The sequence below is a fragment of the Aquarana catesbeiana genome, linkage group LG08, assembly GCF_042186555.1.
Source record: "Aquarana catesbeiana isolate 2022-GZ linkage group LG08, ASM4218655v1, whole genome shotgun sequence".
Taxonomy (NCBI): Eukaryota; Metazoa; Chordata; class Amphibia; order Anura; family Ranidae; genus Aquarana; species Aquarana catesbeiana.
The window spans coordinates 250,172,642-250,187,290 of NC_133331.1; the positions used below are offsets into that span (position 1 = coordinate 250,172,642).

At 45.8% G+C, this 14,649-nt stretch overlaps 1 protein-coding gene across 1 annotated transcript in view; it reads left to right on the forward strand.

Annotated features, from left to right (window-relative positions):
* The window catches only part of P2RX3 (purinergic receptor P2X 3), a 451,883-nt gene that overhangs the window by 201,245 nt on the left and 235,989 nt on the right, over window positions 1-14,649 (forward strand). Inside the window, exon 5 of the mRNA XM_073596991.1 lies at window positions 537-615. Within this exon, the coding sequence (XP_073453092.1) occupies window positions 537-615 (79 nt within the window). The remainder of the gene's footprint in view (window positions 1-536; window positions 616-14,649) is intronic.

Genomic DNA, 14,649 nt, shown 5'->3' on the forward strand with positions numbered 1-14,649 from the left:
ACTAATGCCCCCATAGCATGCTACGGTGGCATTCGTGGGTTGGGGGGGGGGTTGAAGGAGCCAGAAGTGCTGGTGTGAGGCCCGTGCGAGGATTGGGGCTGCTCTATGCAAAACCATTGCACGCAGCAGGTAAATATAAAATGTTTGTTATTTAAAAATAAAAAAAATAATATGGGTTTTCAATCGCTTTAAGGACTGGTAAGCTGCAATATATTGCATTTGAGTTTTTGGGTTTAAATACACTTTAATCCTAAATTATCTTCCACTCTGAGTAGGAGCCATAGTGCCAGACTAGGTGAAGTCAATGTCAGAGCAGTTCACCTAACCCCTTTGAACTTTATAGGGACCAGTGATCTCTGTACTTAAACCATTGATTCATGGTAACAATGATATGCCTACTCATTTGCCACAAACAAGCCTAAATCCTTGTCACAGTGGGTGAAAACTCACATGCAAAATCCTGAATTAACAGCTTTTAATAACTGCATTAATTCCTGTAGTGCTATGAAACCTAATAAAGCTTTCTTATGTTTCAGGTTTTCTCACTGGGAGATGTGTCAGTTCATTTTGCCAGATACAAGGCTGGTGCCCAACAGAAAATGACACTGTTCAGATGTAAGTTATAAGTACAAGTGTTTTTAGTAAGCCAACTCTTTCTGGCTTATTTAATAAATCAAGACAACAGGAATAGCATGCATTAACCCAGAATCAGCAACAAGATCTTTTTCATACCTCTATCATCATTAATTGACTTCTTTAGGGACAGAAATTGACAGTGACTGTGGATTACTGCACTTTTATCATTGCTCTTTGCTTTTAAGTAAGCCATATGACATAATTAAGCATACCCCTAACGGGTAGTGTTTTGGAAGCTTCTCTTCAATAAAATAGCTGCCCAAAATACCAAGCCATTTACTCTGATTTAAAGCACCTGTGCAAGATAAAGGAAAAGTGAAAACATGGCCTGTTGGGGTACTTCAGGACAGGACTGAGAACCACTGGTCTAAGGGAACACAAGTCTCTGATAATTTATATTACCAATAGCAAAGTAAACGAAAGAGATAGTTGAAAAACATTTGGGGTTTCTGAGGGAGCTGACTATTTATACACAGACTCTAATTGCAATTTAAAAAGCCACAGTTGTGGGATATTAACCTTTAAATGCCATTTTAATGAGTGTGTGTCACCTTGTGTGTCTGTACCAAGGCCAAACATTCCAGGGTATGTAAACATTTGATCAGGGGCATTTGGGTGATTTCTGTTATCAGTGTAGCGCCCTGATCCTGAAGAGCAGATGCTATTTTTTTTAAATTTAAGTTAGTTGAAGCTACAGTTTGGCTCAGCTTATTATTACCTAAATTTAATGGTTTCTGTACCAGTTTAGCTGGACTGTGCAGATTTCCATCTCACCATGGGTGGTGCTGTCGCCATTGGTGGATGTTGAATATACAGTCTGGTTGGACATATTGAATACTCTTTGCTCAGAAATAATTCGGTAGGAGTGGTTCATCCACTGGGCATTCTGGGCAGGGGTATTTAAGGGACAGACACCGTGTATAGGGGTTGGCGCTTCCAGACCTCATGGCCCTCCTGGCCTGGGGAACTGCTGTTGCTTAAAGTTCTACCTTGAGGTTGGCGGACCCAAGGCCTAGCTACTAACAGAAGGACCAGAGTTTAGTGGCCTACTGGTCCGTAAGATGGTCTCTTTGCTGTCTGGCCTCCGAGAAGAAGCAAGGGATTGCAGTGACCAGGGGAGGACTCTTCAGGAGAGGACCGAGCATAAGGCTGGTATCTTGAGAAGAGCCTGGGAACTCAGTCGGAGACGCATCTGGGATCAAACACAGCAAGCAGTTCATTCAAGATTGTAAGGTCTGTGGCAGAGACTGTGTTAAGCACAGCAATCAGTTCAGTCAAGATTGCAAGGTCTGTGGCAGAGATCGTGTTTGAACATCACATCGGCTGCTAGGTTGGTGAGAGAGACCTATCCAATGGTTGTTGAATCCAGCTGTGGAAGTGCTATTCGCTGGAAATAGAAATTACCTTAAACCGCAAGATCCAAGGTACCTGAATCTCTTTTCACCCTCTACCTTCCTATTGCATATTTTTGTTTCTTTAATAAAACTTGGAAAAAGGACTGAGTGTTGGAGCAGTGTTTCAATTGAGCAATGTATAAGTACCCCTATGATGAACACTGTGAAGATGGTAACGGTAAGTCCGAAGAAAATTATTAGCAGCTCCTTCGTTGATAAAGTTTGAGTATGCTACATCAGTATGATTTAAAAAGGAGTCAAAAAACTATGTGATAACAAGCGGCTTCATATGAACACCAGTTTTCCAGTTTTTTGGCATGATCAGTCATATTTTCAATATCAATGCCAAAATTTCAAGACTTCTTCCAGGGTATGCAAACTTTTCAGCACAACTGTATATATGGCTTTTTTTTCTCATCAGAGAATAGGTGGTGAAACTTAACCATGCCCCTGCCGGGGGGGGGCGGCATGTCGCGTGAAAGGGTGGATGTGGCTGAATTGCCAAACAGTGGGAGGGCCCTGTAAAGGCATTTGTAAGTACTGTGAGTGCATTATGGACTGGGTTCGGATGTACACTATATACAGGGTGCAGGGTTTAGGCATGCACTATGTACAGGATGCAAGGTTCAGGAGTGCACCATGTACAGGGTGCAGGGCTCAAGAGTGCTCTAAGTACAGGGTGGAGGGTTCAGAGTGTGCTATGTACAAGGTACAGGACTCAGCAGTGCATTATGTATGGGGTGCAGGGTTCACAAGTGCGCTATGTACATGGTGCAGGACTCAGGAGTGCTCTATGTACAGGGAGTGGGACTCAAGAGTGTGCTGTATACAGGACTCAGAAGTGTGCTATGTACAGGGTGCAGGACTCAGCAGTGTACTATGTACAGGGTTCAAGGCTCAGTAATGCACCACACACAAAGTGCAAAGTTCAGGGGTGCACTATGTGCATGAGCTTAGGAGTGCATGTAAAGAGTGCAGGGTTCAGGAGCCCGCCATGTACAGGGTGCAAGACAGGGTGCAAGGCTCAGGAGTGCGCTATGTACAGGGTGCAGGGCTCAGGAGTGTGCTATGTACAGGGTGCAGGGTTGAGGAGTCACTACCAACAGGGTGCAGGGCTCAGGATTGCTCTACATACAGGGTGCAAGGTTCAGGGGTGCGCTATGTACAGGGCTCAAGGCTCAGGAGTGCGCTACGTACAGGGTGCAGGGCACAAGAGTGCATTAATTACAGTGTGCAAGGGTCAGAAGTGCGCTGTGTACAGGGCGCAAGGTTTAGGCGTGCGCTACCTACAGGCTGCAGGGCTTAGAAGTGCACTAAGTACAGGGTGGAGGGTTCAGAGTGCGCCTCTGTACAGGTTGCAGGAATGTACAGAGTTCAGGGTGTGCTATGTACAGGTTGAAAGGCTCAGGAGTGTGCAACATACAGGGTGCCAAGTTAACTAGTGAATGTATCACAGGCCAGATTGCCCCAAATTCTGAGCCCCCCCCCCCCAGTACAGCGCTTTTCCCCCAAACCCACCTTTCAAGTTAACAGCTATGCTTCCTCACTCAAAACCTCTCTAATCCACCTAGAGAGTACCATAGAGAGAAGACAGGCGCTGCTACCAAATGCCAGCTACAACTTACAGTTTTTTACAGGCTTCCTGCATGGGGGTCAGAGGAGTTGCTAGAGAGGAGGGCACTAGAGCAGCTGTGCACATCCTCCGACACCTCCCTCCCTTGCTTTCATAGGGATAGTGCAGGCCAGGGAGGGCTGTGTGTACATCTTAGGGAGAGGGAAGGGTGTCAGAGCTGGGCTTCTCAGAGCTCAGCTGTCGGTTAAAAGTGCTCATCATTCCACAGTGACTCACCTACAAGCCCTGATGGCTATTTAAGCTGCCTTGATTAGATCTCCTGTGCCTTCACTTTAGTCAACATATCTAGAGACTCTCTGCTGTGCTCCTGTCGAAGATTTGCCTGGCTGACATCCCTTCTGTTTCCTGATCCTGTCTGCTGCTCTGACTATGCTGATCTCTGGCTCCCTGATTTCCTGGCTTGTTCTGACTACCCGATTTGGTTACCGAACCCTGGCTATGTTTTGACTACGTTTACCATTTTTACCATTAAATGGTGTGATTTTTACAGCATTTTCTGTCTCCGTCTGATTCATGGTTCCTGACAGAGGGCTGTGTGTATGTTGAGAGAGTTGTGCACTGCTGGGAAAGCCAGGAGAGGAGCCTGTCACCTCTACACACAAAAACTAGGCTTGTGTGTGTGTGGAAGTGACAGCAGTGAGTGTTGGGCAAGTGGCTAGACTCAGAAGTGGCAGAATTCTCTTCCAGCTGAAAAAAAGCCATATACTGTGTGTGTATATATACAGTGTTTCACAAAAGTGAGTACACCCCCTCACATTTTTGTAAATATTTTATTATATCTTTTCATGTAACATTGAAAGAAATGACACTTTCCTACAATGTAAAGTAGTGAGTGTACAGCTTGTGTAACACTGTAGATTCGCTGTCCCCTGAAAATAACTCAACACACAGTCATTAATGTCTAAACCGCTGTCAACAACTGTGAGTACACCCCTAAGTGAAAATGTCCAAATTGGGCCCAAAGTGTCAATATTTTGTGTGGTCACCATTATTTTCCAGCACTGCCTTAACCCTCTTGGCCATGGAGTTCACTAGAGCTTCACAGGTTGCCACTGGAGTCCTCTTCCACTCCTCCATGATAACATCACAGAGCTGGTAGATGTTAGAGACCTTGCGCTCCTCCACCTTCTGTTTGAGGATGCCCCACAGATGCTCAATAGGGTTTAGGTCTAGAGACATGCTTGGCCAGCCCACCAACTTTACCCTCAGCTTCTTTAGCAAAGCAGGAGTTGTCTTGGAGGTGTGTTTGGGGTCGTTATCATGTTGGAATACTGCCCTGCAGCCCAGTCTCGGATGGAAGGGGATCATGCTCTGCTTCATTATGCGACAGTACATGTTGGCATTCATGGGTCCTGCAATGAACTGTAGCCCCCCCAGTGCCGGCAGCACTCATGCAGCCCCAGACCATGACACTCCCACCACCATGCTTGACTGTAGGCAAGACACACTTGTCTTTGTACTCCTCACCTAGTTGCCACCACAGACGGTTGACACCATCTGAACCAAATAAGCTTATCTTGGTCTCATCAGCCCCCAGGACATGGTTCCAGTAATCCATGTCCTTAGTCTGCTTGTCTTCAGCAAACTGTTGCGGGCTTTGTTGTGCATCATCTTTAGAAGAGGATTCCTTCTGGGACGACAGCCATGCAGACCAATTTGAGGCAGTGTGCGGCTTATGGTCTGATCACTGACAGGCTGTCCCCCCACCCCTTCATCCTCTGCAGCAATGCTGGCAGCACTCATACATCTATTTCCCAAAGACAACTTCTGGATATGACGCTGAGCACGTGCACTCAACTTCTTTGGTCGACCATGGCAAGGCCTCTTCTGAGTGGAAATTGTCCTGTTAAACTGCTGCATGGTCTTGTCCACTGTGCTGCAGCTCAGGGGATAGTTGCGCTGCCCGACCCGCAGCTTGGTCACAGCTGCCGCCGTAAGCCTCTGTGAATACTCGGAACCGGCCGCGATGGTATACGGCAGTTCCAAGCAGAAGAATGAGGCTAAAAAACATATGGGACGTCCTCCTCGTGGCCTTCTTCAAAATGGCGCCAGCCCCCACCTCACAACCAGAGACACCGCAGCAGCCACGCTTCTCCACACAAACCCGGCCTGTATCTTCTCAAAGGGGTGAATCAGACTCAGAACTCGGGTTAACCCCTCTAGCCTAGCAAACTTGACCAAAAGCAGCTCAACCTCATAGGTCAATTTGAAAAGCTCCTCACAAAGGCCCTGAAACACACTTCTGATACAATAACAAAAAGACTGACACAGGAAATCAGGGACCTAGGACTCCGCACCTAAGAACTAGAACAGAGAACAGACGGGTTGTAATACTCACTCACAACCAGGAATTGGAAGCCCTACATGAGGAAAACCTCTCCCTACAGGCCCGTCTAGAGGACTTCGAAAATAGGGCCAGGCGCTCCAACTTGCATATTTGTGGAATCCCAGAGTCAGTCACAGATCTACAGTCCACCATTACTGCTTTGTTCCAGGAACATGTACCCTTAATATCGATAGAGTGCCTTGAAATGGATAGGATCCATTTTGGCACAGCGCCCTGCTGATGGCCCCCCACGCGACATCGTTGTGAAGCTTAATTTTTTTCGTACCAAGGAGTAATTGCGGTCAGCGTCACAAAGAATCACTGGAGTTCCAGGGTCACCGGTACCAGATCTTTCATGACCTCTCTCAAGTAACCCTGGCAAAATGAAAAGCCATGAAACCGCTCCTACAGATTCTGCATCAACAACGCATTCCCTACTGCTGGGGCTTGCCCTTCTCCATTCGCTTCTCATACAAGGGATCGTCCTTTCAGTGCAAATTGGCTGAAGACCTTCACTCAACACTCACACCACTTCATGGCACCCCAGGACCCTGCTGCTATGGTGACCTGTCGCAGATCTGCCTCTCACTCTCCTAGGAAGCTCCAGGCCTCCCATGGACGGAAGGCATTCTCAAGCATCCATAAACGTGGACGTTATGTCTCCCCTGCTCAGGATGACTCAATGGATTGACCACACTTCCTGCTTTGCTCTCGGAGAACATCTTCAAGGGACTTCCACCCTATCGTAACTATACCTTCTCGACAGCACACATGATACACATATGTATTTTATTGCTCTCGCCTACATGTAGCCTGAGACACCGCATCCAATTATGTACATGGCGCCTCATGCTCAGGCCTTAGGCCTTGTATCCTACACAAGTTCTGTTAGTTACATGTCTTTGCCTTGTTTTACAGTTACTATACCTCCACACAAATGTACTGCCTGGGCCGGGTTATTGGCTACCTGCCCCCTGACTTACGCAGTAGCACTTTCTTTGCAGTTTGAAGCTGACTGAGCATTCAGGAAAGGTAACTTGATGCCCCCAGTGGCATCTTTCCCCTCTACTGTTGACCCACATTCAAATATGTCCTAAGAGACCCCTTGCAGACACCTGGGTCTCCTGCAACCTACCATCCTCGGGCATCGCAATATTACATAATTGCCTATCATGTTATGAGAGCTGTTAGAATCTCGGTGACTGGTCACTACTGCCCCCACTGAGTTTGTGAGTACCCTAATAGGGTATTTCACTGACCTATTGCTGTCCTTGGTAGTTACTATTCCAACTAACCAGAGGACACCTTTCCCTCCCCATTAAGTGACGCTCAGATCTTCCTTACCCCTATTTAGTTTTCTCTCCTCCATCTTCTTCCCCCTCCTAATCCTTCCCCTACCCTTACACCTCCATTCCCTCTCTCCCCGAGGGGAGCATTGTCAGACCACAAGCTACCTATACTAACTGGTTTTTAGACCTCCTCTGCTTGGATTATGGCCCCGCTAACCATACTCACACTTAATGTCCAGGGTCTCAACACCCCCAACAAGCGTACCAAAGCTTTTTCCTCTTTTGCATCTGCTAAGGCTCATGTAGTTTGTTTACAGGAGACTCACTTCACTGCTCACTCCACACCTAAATTCTTCGGCTACCAATATCCTCAAGCGTTTACAGCCTCAGCGTCCTCTAAGAAGAGAGGGGTACTCATTGCATTTCATTGCACTACCCCCTTTGCACTCCAAATGGAAGTCAAAGACCCAGAAGGTCACTACCTCATTCTGACCGGACACCTACAGGATAGCAAGGTTACTATAGTCTCATACTACGCCCCTAACAAACACCCAATCTCATTTCTTTCCCATCTACTGACAATAGTTGATACACATAAAAGAGGTACCCTATTGATCTGCGGTGATTCTAACCAAGTTTTATACCCATTCCTGGATAAATCCCCAGTCCCTTCTTCACCTGGCCATAACCACACCTCTTTTTAACAACTCTTACACCAATTCTCCCTCTTAGACGCCTGGAGAGAACAAAACGCCCATTACTCACATCCACATAAGGTATTTTCACACATTGACCACATCTTCCGGACAGTCGGCTCCTCCCCTCTTATCCAGGCCTCTTCAATTGTCCCATACACCATGATGGACCATAGCGCGGTACTTGTATCACTTTCCTCGCTCATCCCAAGACCAACCCACACCGCCTGGTATATCAACAATAGTCTCCTAGCTAATGCCACCTATCGATTGGACATAGAAGTAGCCCTCAAAGACTACATATCGAACAACACATCTCCTGATACGTCTCCCCTAACATTATGGGAAGCCCACAAACCAGTCATTAGAGGGGTATGTATCAGCCATGCTTTCTATCTCCGTAAGGAGAAACACAAACATCTGGAGGATAACTTCTTTAAAGCATCAGCAAATTTCCAATCTTGTCTCTCTCGAGATTCTAAATGTAATCTTGAAAAAGCACGCCTAGAACTGGACCTCTTTTTTAACGAAAGCAGCAAAAAACACCACGGAGATCTAGGCACACCTTTTACATGAAGTAGAAAAAACCTGACACCACCTTGGCCCTAGCGCCCTAGCGATCCGAACAAACCCCCAAACCCATTAGACTTAAATTACTAACACACACTCCAGTAACCCCCTAAAAATCATACGGGAATTCCGTAGGCACCTCATTGAACTCTACCAAGACCCCAAAATCTTTAACCAGGCCCAGGCAGACTTTCTCCTCTCCTCCCTACAAATGCCAGCTCTCGACTCTATGCATCGGGAAAACCTCTACCAGCCTCTAACAGCTGAGGAAATTCTCTCAGCGATCAAAACTTTAAAACTAGGCAAACGCCCAGGCCCTGATGGCTTATCAGTGACCTACTACAAGAAGTTTGCTGATCTCCTATCCCCCCTTCTAGAAAGGGCATATAACTCGCTCTTAGATGGCCGCTCCTTTCGCACCAAATCAATAACGGCGATCTCTATGATCCCCAAGCCGCACACAGATGATTCCACCTGGTCAAATTTTGGACCCATTTCAATCCTCAACCTAGATGTCAAAATCCTAGCAAAAATCTTGTCCATCCATCTCAATCCCTATATTGGCTCATTGATACACAAAGACCAGGTATGGTTCATCCCTTCTCGTCCAGCTAGCAACAACATTCGCCATGCGGCACTCCTAACCCATGCGGCTCGCACACGCCATATCCCATCATGCTTTGTCTCCCTTGACATTCGCAAGGCCTTTGATACACTCTCCTGGCCTTACCTGAACTTCATCTTGCGCAAATGAGGATTTGGCAAACATTTCCTAAAATGGACTTCAGCATTGTACTTAAATCCCACAGCCTTTGTCGCCTATGCTGGCTTTCGTTAATATCCCTTCCCCATATAACGTGGTACAAGACAAGGTTGCCCACTCTCCCCCTCTTCTTTTTACCCTAGCTATTGAGCCCCTAGCCCTCCTTATCCACTCGAACCCCAATATTCAAGGCCTGGAACTTGGAGGCCACCAACACAAGCTTTGCCTTTTTGTCGATGATATCCTCATTTTCATGTCCTCCCCCCTCATCTCTGCCCCTAACCTTTAGGACACACTCTCTAGTTTTGGCTGAATTTCAGGACTTATAGTTAACCCACAGAAATCGACAGCTCTTAATATATAATTACCAAACTCTCTCCAATCTCACCTCACAGAGGTCCTACCCTTTCAATGGGCTAGCAGGAACATCCCCTACCTGGGTATCAAACTAACTGCTAATCCCTCAGACCTCTATACCGCTAACTATCCCCCTATGCTCTCTCACCTCACGGCTCTAATATCCAAATGGACCCCACTGCCACTAGCCTGGATGGGCCGAATCACTGTTGTGAAGATGTTCATACTTCCAAAACTCCTCTATCTATTTTGTGTACTCCCTATTGCAGTACCCTCACCACTAAGAATCCTTTAGCGCCGCACTTCCTCCTTTATCTGGAACAAACTGAAGCCCTGCTTACCTAAACCCTCCTTGGGGCCTCGGGGGTGCAAAATTTTCTAAAATATTATTACGCAGCACAACTGGCCCAGCTTCCAAAATATCATGCCACCACTGAAACACCACTGTGGGTTGCCATGCAATCTGTAGACTGCGAACCTCTCTCCACAGCCAATATCCCATGGTTAGCCCCAACTCACCGCAGATCAATCTCCAACCCAACCATGAGACACAGTCTCGTTCTTTGGGACAGACTTAAGATGCGATCTGGCCTCCGATCTCCTCATAAACCCTTACTCTCCTTTCTTCGCACTCCCTCCTTTTACCCAGCCTGGTCCTCCCCGGCCTCATTTTCGGCCTGGTTTAGGAGCAGGCCTTATAAGGACCCATCACATCTTTGAGTCTGCCTCTTTCAAATCCTTCCAGACACTCTGTGAGACACATAACATTCCCACCTCTGAACTCTTCCGCTTCCTACAAATCAAACACTTCCTTACGCCGTACTCCCCCTCTGACCCCTCAGACTTAGGTTTTACCTCTTTTGAACCGGCATGCAAATCTGACCCCCACAGGCGCAGCTTAATCTCGGAGCTCCTAATAGCCCCAGACACAGCAAAACTCCCAGTTTATGTCAGTAGATGGGAAAGAGATCTTAACCTTACACTTGACCGCGCAGACTGGTCCTCCATATGGCAAGCGACTAAATCTTCCTCCCCAAACATCACCACTTTGGAGACAAATTATAAGGTGCTAACCAGATGGTACCACGTCCCATATAGGATCCAGAAATTCCTCCCACAATACCCGCCGCAATGCTTCCGCAGCTGTACTGAAGATGGAAAACACCTGCACATATGGTGGGATTGCCCTAAAGCGCAAGCCTTTTGGTCAGATTTTCTCCATCCTATCAAAGCTTTTTGACACACCCCTCTCACCTGATCCTACTGGGGCTCTCCTGAACAACAAACCTGAGTCCTTGACTCATCATCAATTTAAACTCCTGCTACATGTCATGGCAGCAGCCAAGCAGACGTTAGCAAAAACCTGGAAATCCTCCTCCCTGTATGTCCTTGCTACAAAGCACAGAATCACCCAAGCTATGATACACGCTAAGATAGAGGCTACATTATTAGACAAAATCCTGAGATTTGAGACTCTCTGGAACCAATGGGTAACTCAATTATTGCCCCTGGGTTTTGATGAGACCTTATTGCGCCCATAACCCTTTTAACATGCTCTTCTCCCCTAACCCTTTAACCCTGACAACACACCCCCACCCCCCCACATCCCCCCCTGCTCCCTCTTCCCTGACCTCCACTATCCTTCCCTTTCTAATCTCTCCTCTTCCCCTTCTTTACTCTCCCCCCTTAACATTATCTTGTCCCCTACCCTTACCCACTCCCTTCAGTTTTGCTGAGCCCAAAACACTCCCACTTACCCTGATGCAACTTAGGGTAAATATCGTTCCTCGTTTCCTATAGAATGGCCGATTGGCCTCCTTTGCTCTTTATTGATCACTTGCACTTGCTTTGTACCAATGACTCCTACACTGTTTCTCGCGTTCCTGATCCGGTACCTATTGTTTCCTCCCTTCAATTGTTTACTTAAATTCCCAAAGGTTAGAGGCGTTGTCTTCCCTTCCCAACACAGTTTGTTCCCAGATGGGATGTCGGGGGATGCTAGACAACACTCCGTACCATACCTTCAGCTCTGAAGGACATACCCTGCTCTATCAAGCAGTTTTTCATGGTTTTGTCATTTGTACCCTTTAATGCAATACCTCTTACTAGCTCTTTACATATTGAAGTTAATGTTCAACTTCTGTACACTGTGTTAAAACTCAATAAAAATACTGAAAAAGAAACTAAGTACTCTAGCTAGACACATAAGGTAACAGGACTGTACCATTTTACAAACATTATTTACAAGTTGTACTTATACTAAAATACCACTCAGTATATACAGTACCAGTTAGTGTACATTTATATTACATTTCAGTCTCAGTCTTTAGTTTTTTTTTTCTTTTTGTTAAGGATTGCTTGTAGCTTTTTGTAAATGGCAGTTTATCCCTCATACTGGTTGTGTCATCCTCTAGGAGTACATTAAGGGACTCGATTTTAACTTTTACAATCATCTTTACATTGTAGAAAATCTTGAGGATACTGTTCTGTATTCTTTCAGAGCAGGCTATACAGTTGTTCTGAAAATGTGCAATTGTATTTGTGTATTGAGTAAGATTTGATATCGATAGCCTTTGTGGGAGCAGATATTATTTTAGATGTGGTAAAAGAAACTGTTGCTGTTCAGTTGTGCAACTTAATTCAGTTGGTTTTCTAGTTTCAGGAAAAGTGTTGGATCATGTTAACAAAAACAATCAACAAAAGTAGAACTTTAGGATTAAGGATGATACTATTCATTGGCTTACTAAAAATATGGTAGCAAAGCACGCTGCCCTATTTAGGTAATATGAACTAACAGTGAGAAATATGCATCTCATACATAAAATGACAAAAAGATACAGATGTTATGAATCTGAAACATGAGTGACATTGGGTGCTAAATAATTTAGGATACACAGATAGAGATCATTGTCTCTGTGAGCCGGAGTAAAAGTCCTTGCACACCACACACCGAAGTGGAAAGTGGGGATGGTGCAAGTCTTTTTAAAGTTCCTCTAATGGTTGGTGATGTGCCAGGGATGATGGTTCACAGAAAATCATAGTGGCACATAAAATGTCTGTCTCTGTTTAGGCCATGGTCCATGTCTTGAATTTTAGGAAGTCACTCCTGAGGTGTTTAGTTATGGTCTCTGTGCGCGGTGTCAAAACAGTTCCAGTTGTATCTTGTGGCCTGACTGTAGACAATGGTATCTTTTATGTGTATGTGGTGGAAGCTGTCCTTCCTTGGGTATGTGGGGCGGTGGGAGGGTTTGTGGTAGATGGGGGTTTGTTCCATATAAATTAAATTGCAGTGTTGAAGAAACAGATTTTTGTTTAATAATAATTTGATTACAATTTTATTGTGGGATGGGCAACCTTTAAAAGAGTTGTAAAGACAGAAGGTTTTATTTTCTTAATGCATTCTATGCATTAAGATAAAAAACCTTCTGTGTGTAGCAGCCCCCCCAACACCCTCTAATTACTTACCTGAGCCCCATCTCTCTCCAGCGATGTCCACGAGTGTCTTAGCCATCCGGGACTCTCCTCCTGATTGGCTGAGACATAGCAGCGGTGCCATTGGCTCTCGTGGCTGTCAATCAAAGTCAGTTAGCCAATCAGGGGAGAGAGGGGGTGGGGCTGGGTTGGGGCTCCATGTCTGAATGGACACACGGAGCTGTGACTGGACTTGGGTGCCCCCATAGCAAGCTGCTTGCTGTTGGGACACTCGACAGGAGGGAGGGGCCAGGAGCAGCGAAAAGGAACCCGAGAAGAGGAGGATCCAGGCTGCTCTGTTCAAATTCACTACACAGAGGAGGCAAGTATAACATGTTTGTTTTTTTTATTTTTTTTTTAAAACTAGACTTTACAATCACTTTAAACAATTACCTTTTCATATTAACACAGTCCTTAAAGGATGTTTATAATTTACAAGGAGCCTGGATGGTAGAGTTGGCAACTATACAAGGCGCATGAGATGGAATGTTGATAAAGTTATGCATTTGTGGGCTAAACATCATACAATCTGAGGGAGAAGTAAAACTGGGCCAAACAATGATGGATAAGGATCTGGATATTCTGGTGGACCTACTATACCTTGACTCAAGAGACATTATTGCCTATACAAAGCTTTAAAAAGGCCACATCTTGAATATGCTGTTTAGTTGTGGGAACCAATTCACAGTAAGGATGTTGTGTAACTGGAAATGGTACAGAGGACAAATTAATCCTTTAGGGGAATGAAGAACTTCACCTATGAAGAATGATTACCTGAGCGTAATTAGTTTGATCTTGAGAAGATTGGTTCACACCAGAATTCTCAAACATCGCAAAAGTTCGAACCCAATTGAAGTCTACGGGACCCGAACAGGAAAAATCAAAAGTTGATATTTTGAAGGCTTATATGCAAGTTATTGGCCATAATAAGGTTATGGGGACCTGGGTACTGCCCTGGGGGACATGTACCAATGCAAAAAAAAAAAGCAGTGATTTTAATGCTGCCTAAAGCAAAACAATACAAATTAAAAATTATTTTAAATATAGTGCCTGGGAGGTCCCCTTAGTCTGCCTGTAAAGTGGGGGCATCTGTACCATGTATAGAATCTGCTGCAGAAAAATTGACTTTTATAAAGACAAAAAAATACATTTAAATTGATTTCCCCCCCCTCCTTCCCTGGGAGGAGCCGGATGTGGGCATCAGGCTGGATTCGATGCTAAGCCCGGGACGCCTGGAGACCTCCTCCCTGTGATGTCGGCTATTCCTTAGGCAGAGGCCGCCGTACCTCAGCCCCCCCTGGCCCAATGCTCTTGTCCCCTCGGTTCCTCCGTTCCTCCACTGAATGAGTTGCTGCTGTGAGACCGAGCGGCTCATCAGAGTAGGACTCGAGCAGGCGCACCAGGTGGGAACCGATGCTCTCCCGCTCTGCCCAGCCTGTCTAAGCTAAGTATAAACCACTGACAAGGCATTGGGAGCCTGAGATAACGGAGCCGAGAGGTAAAGCTGCAGGAGGG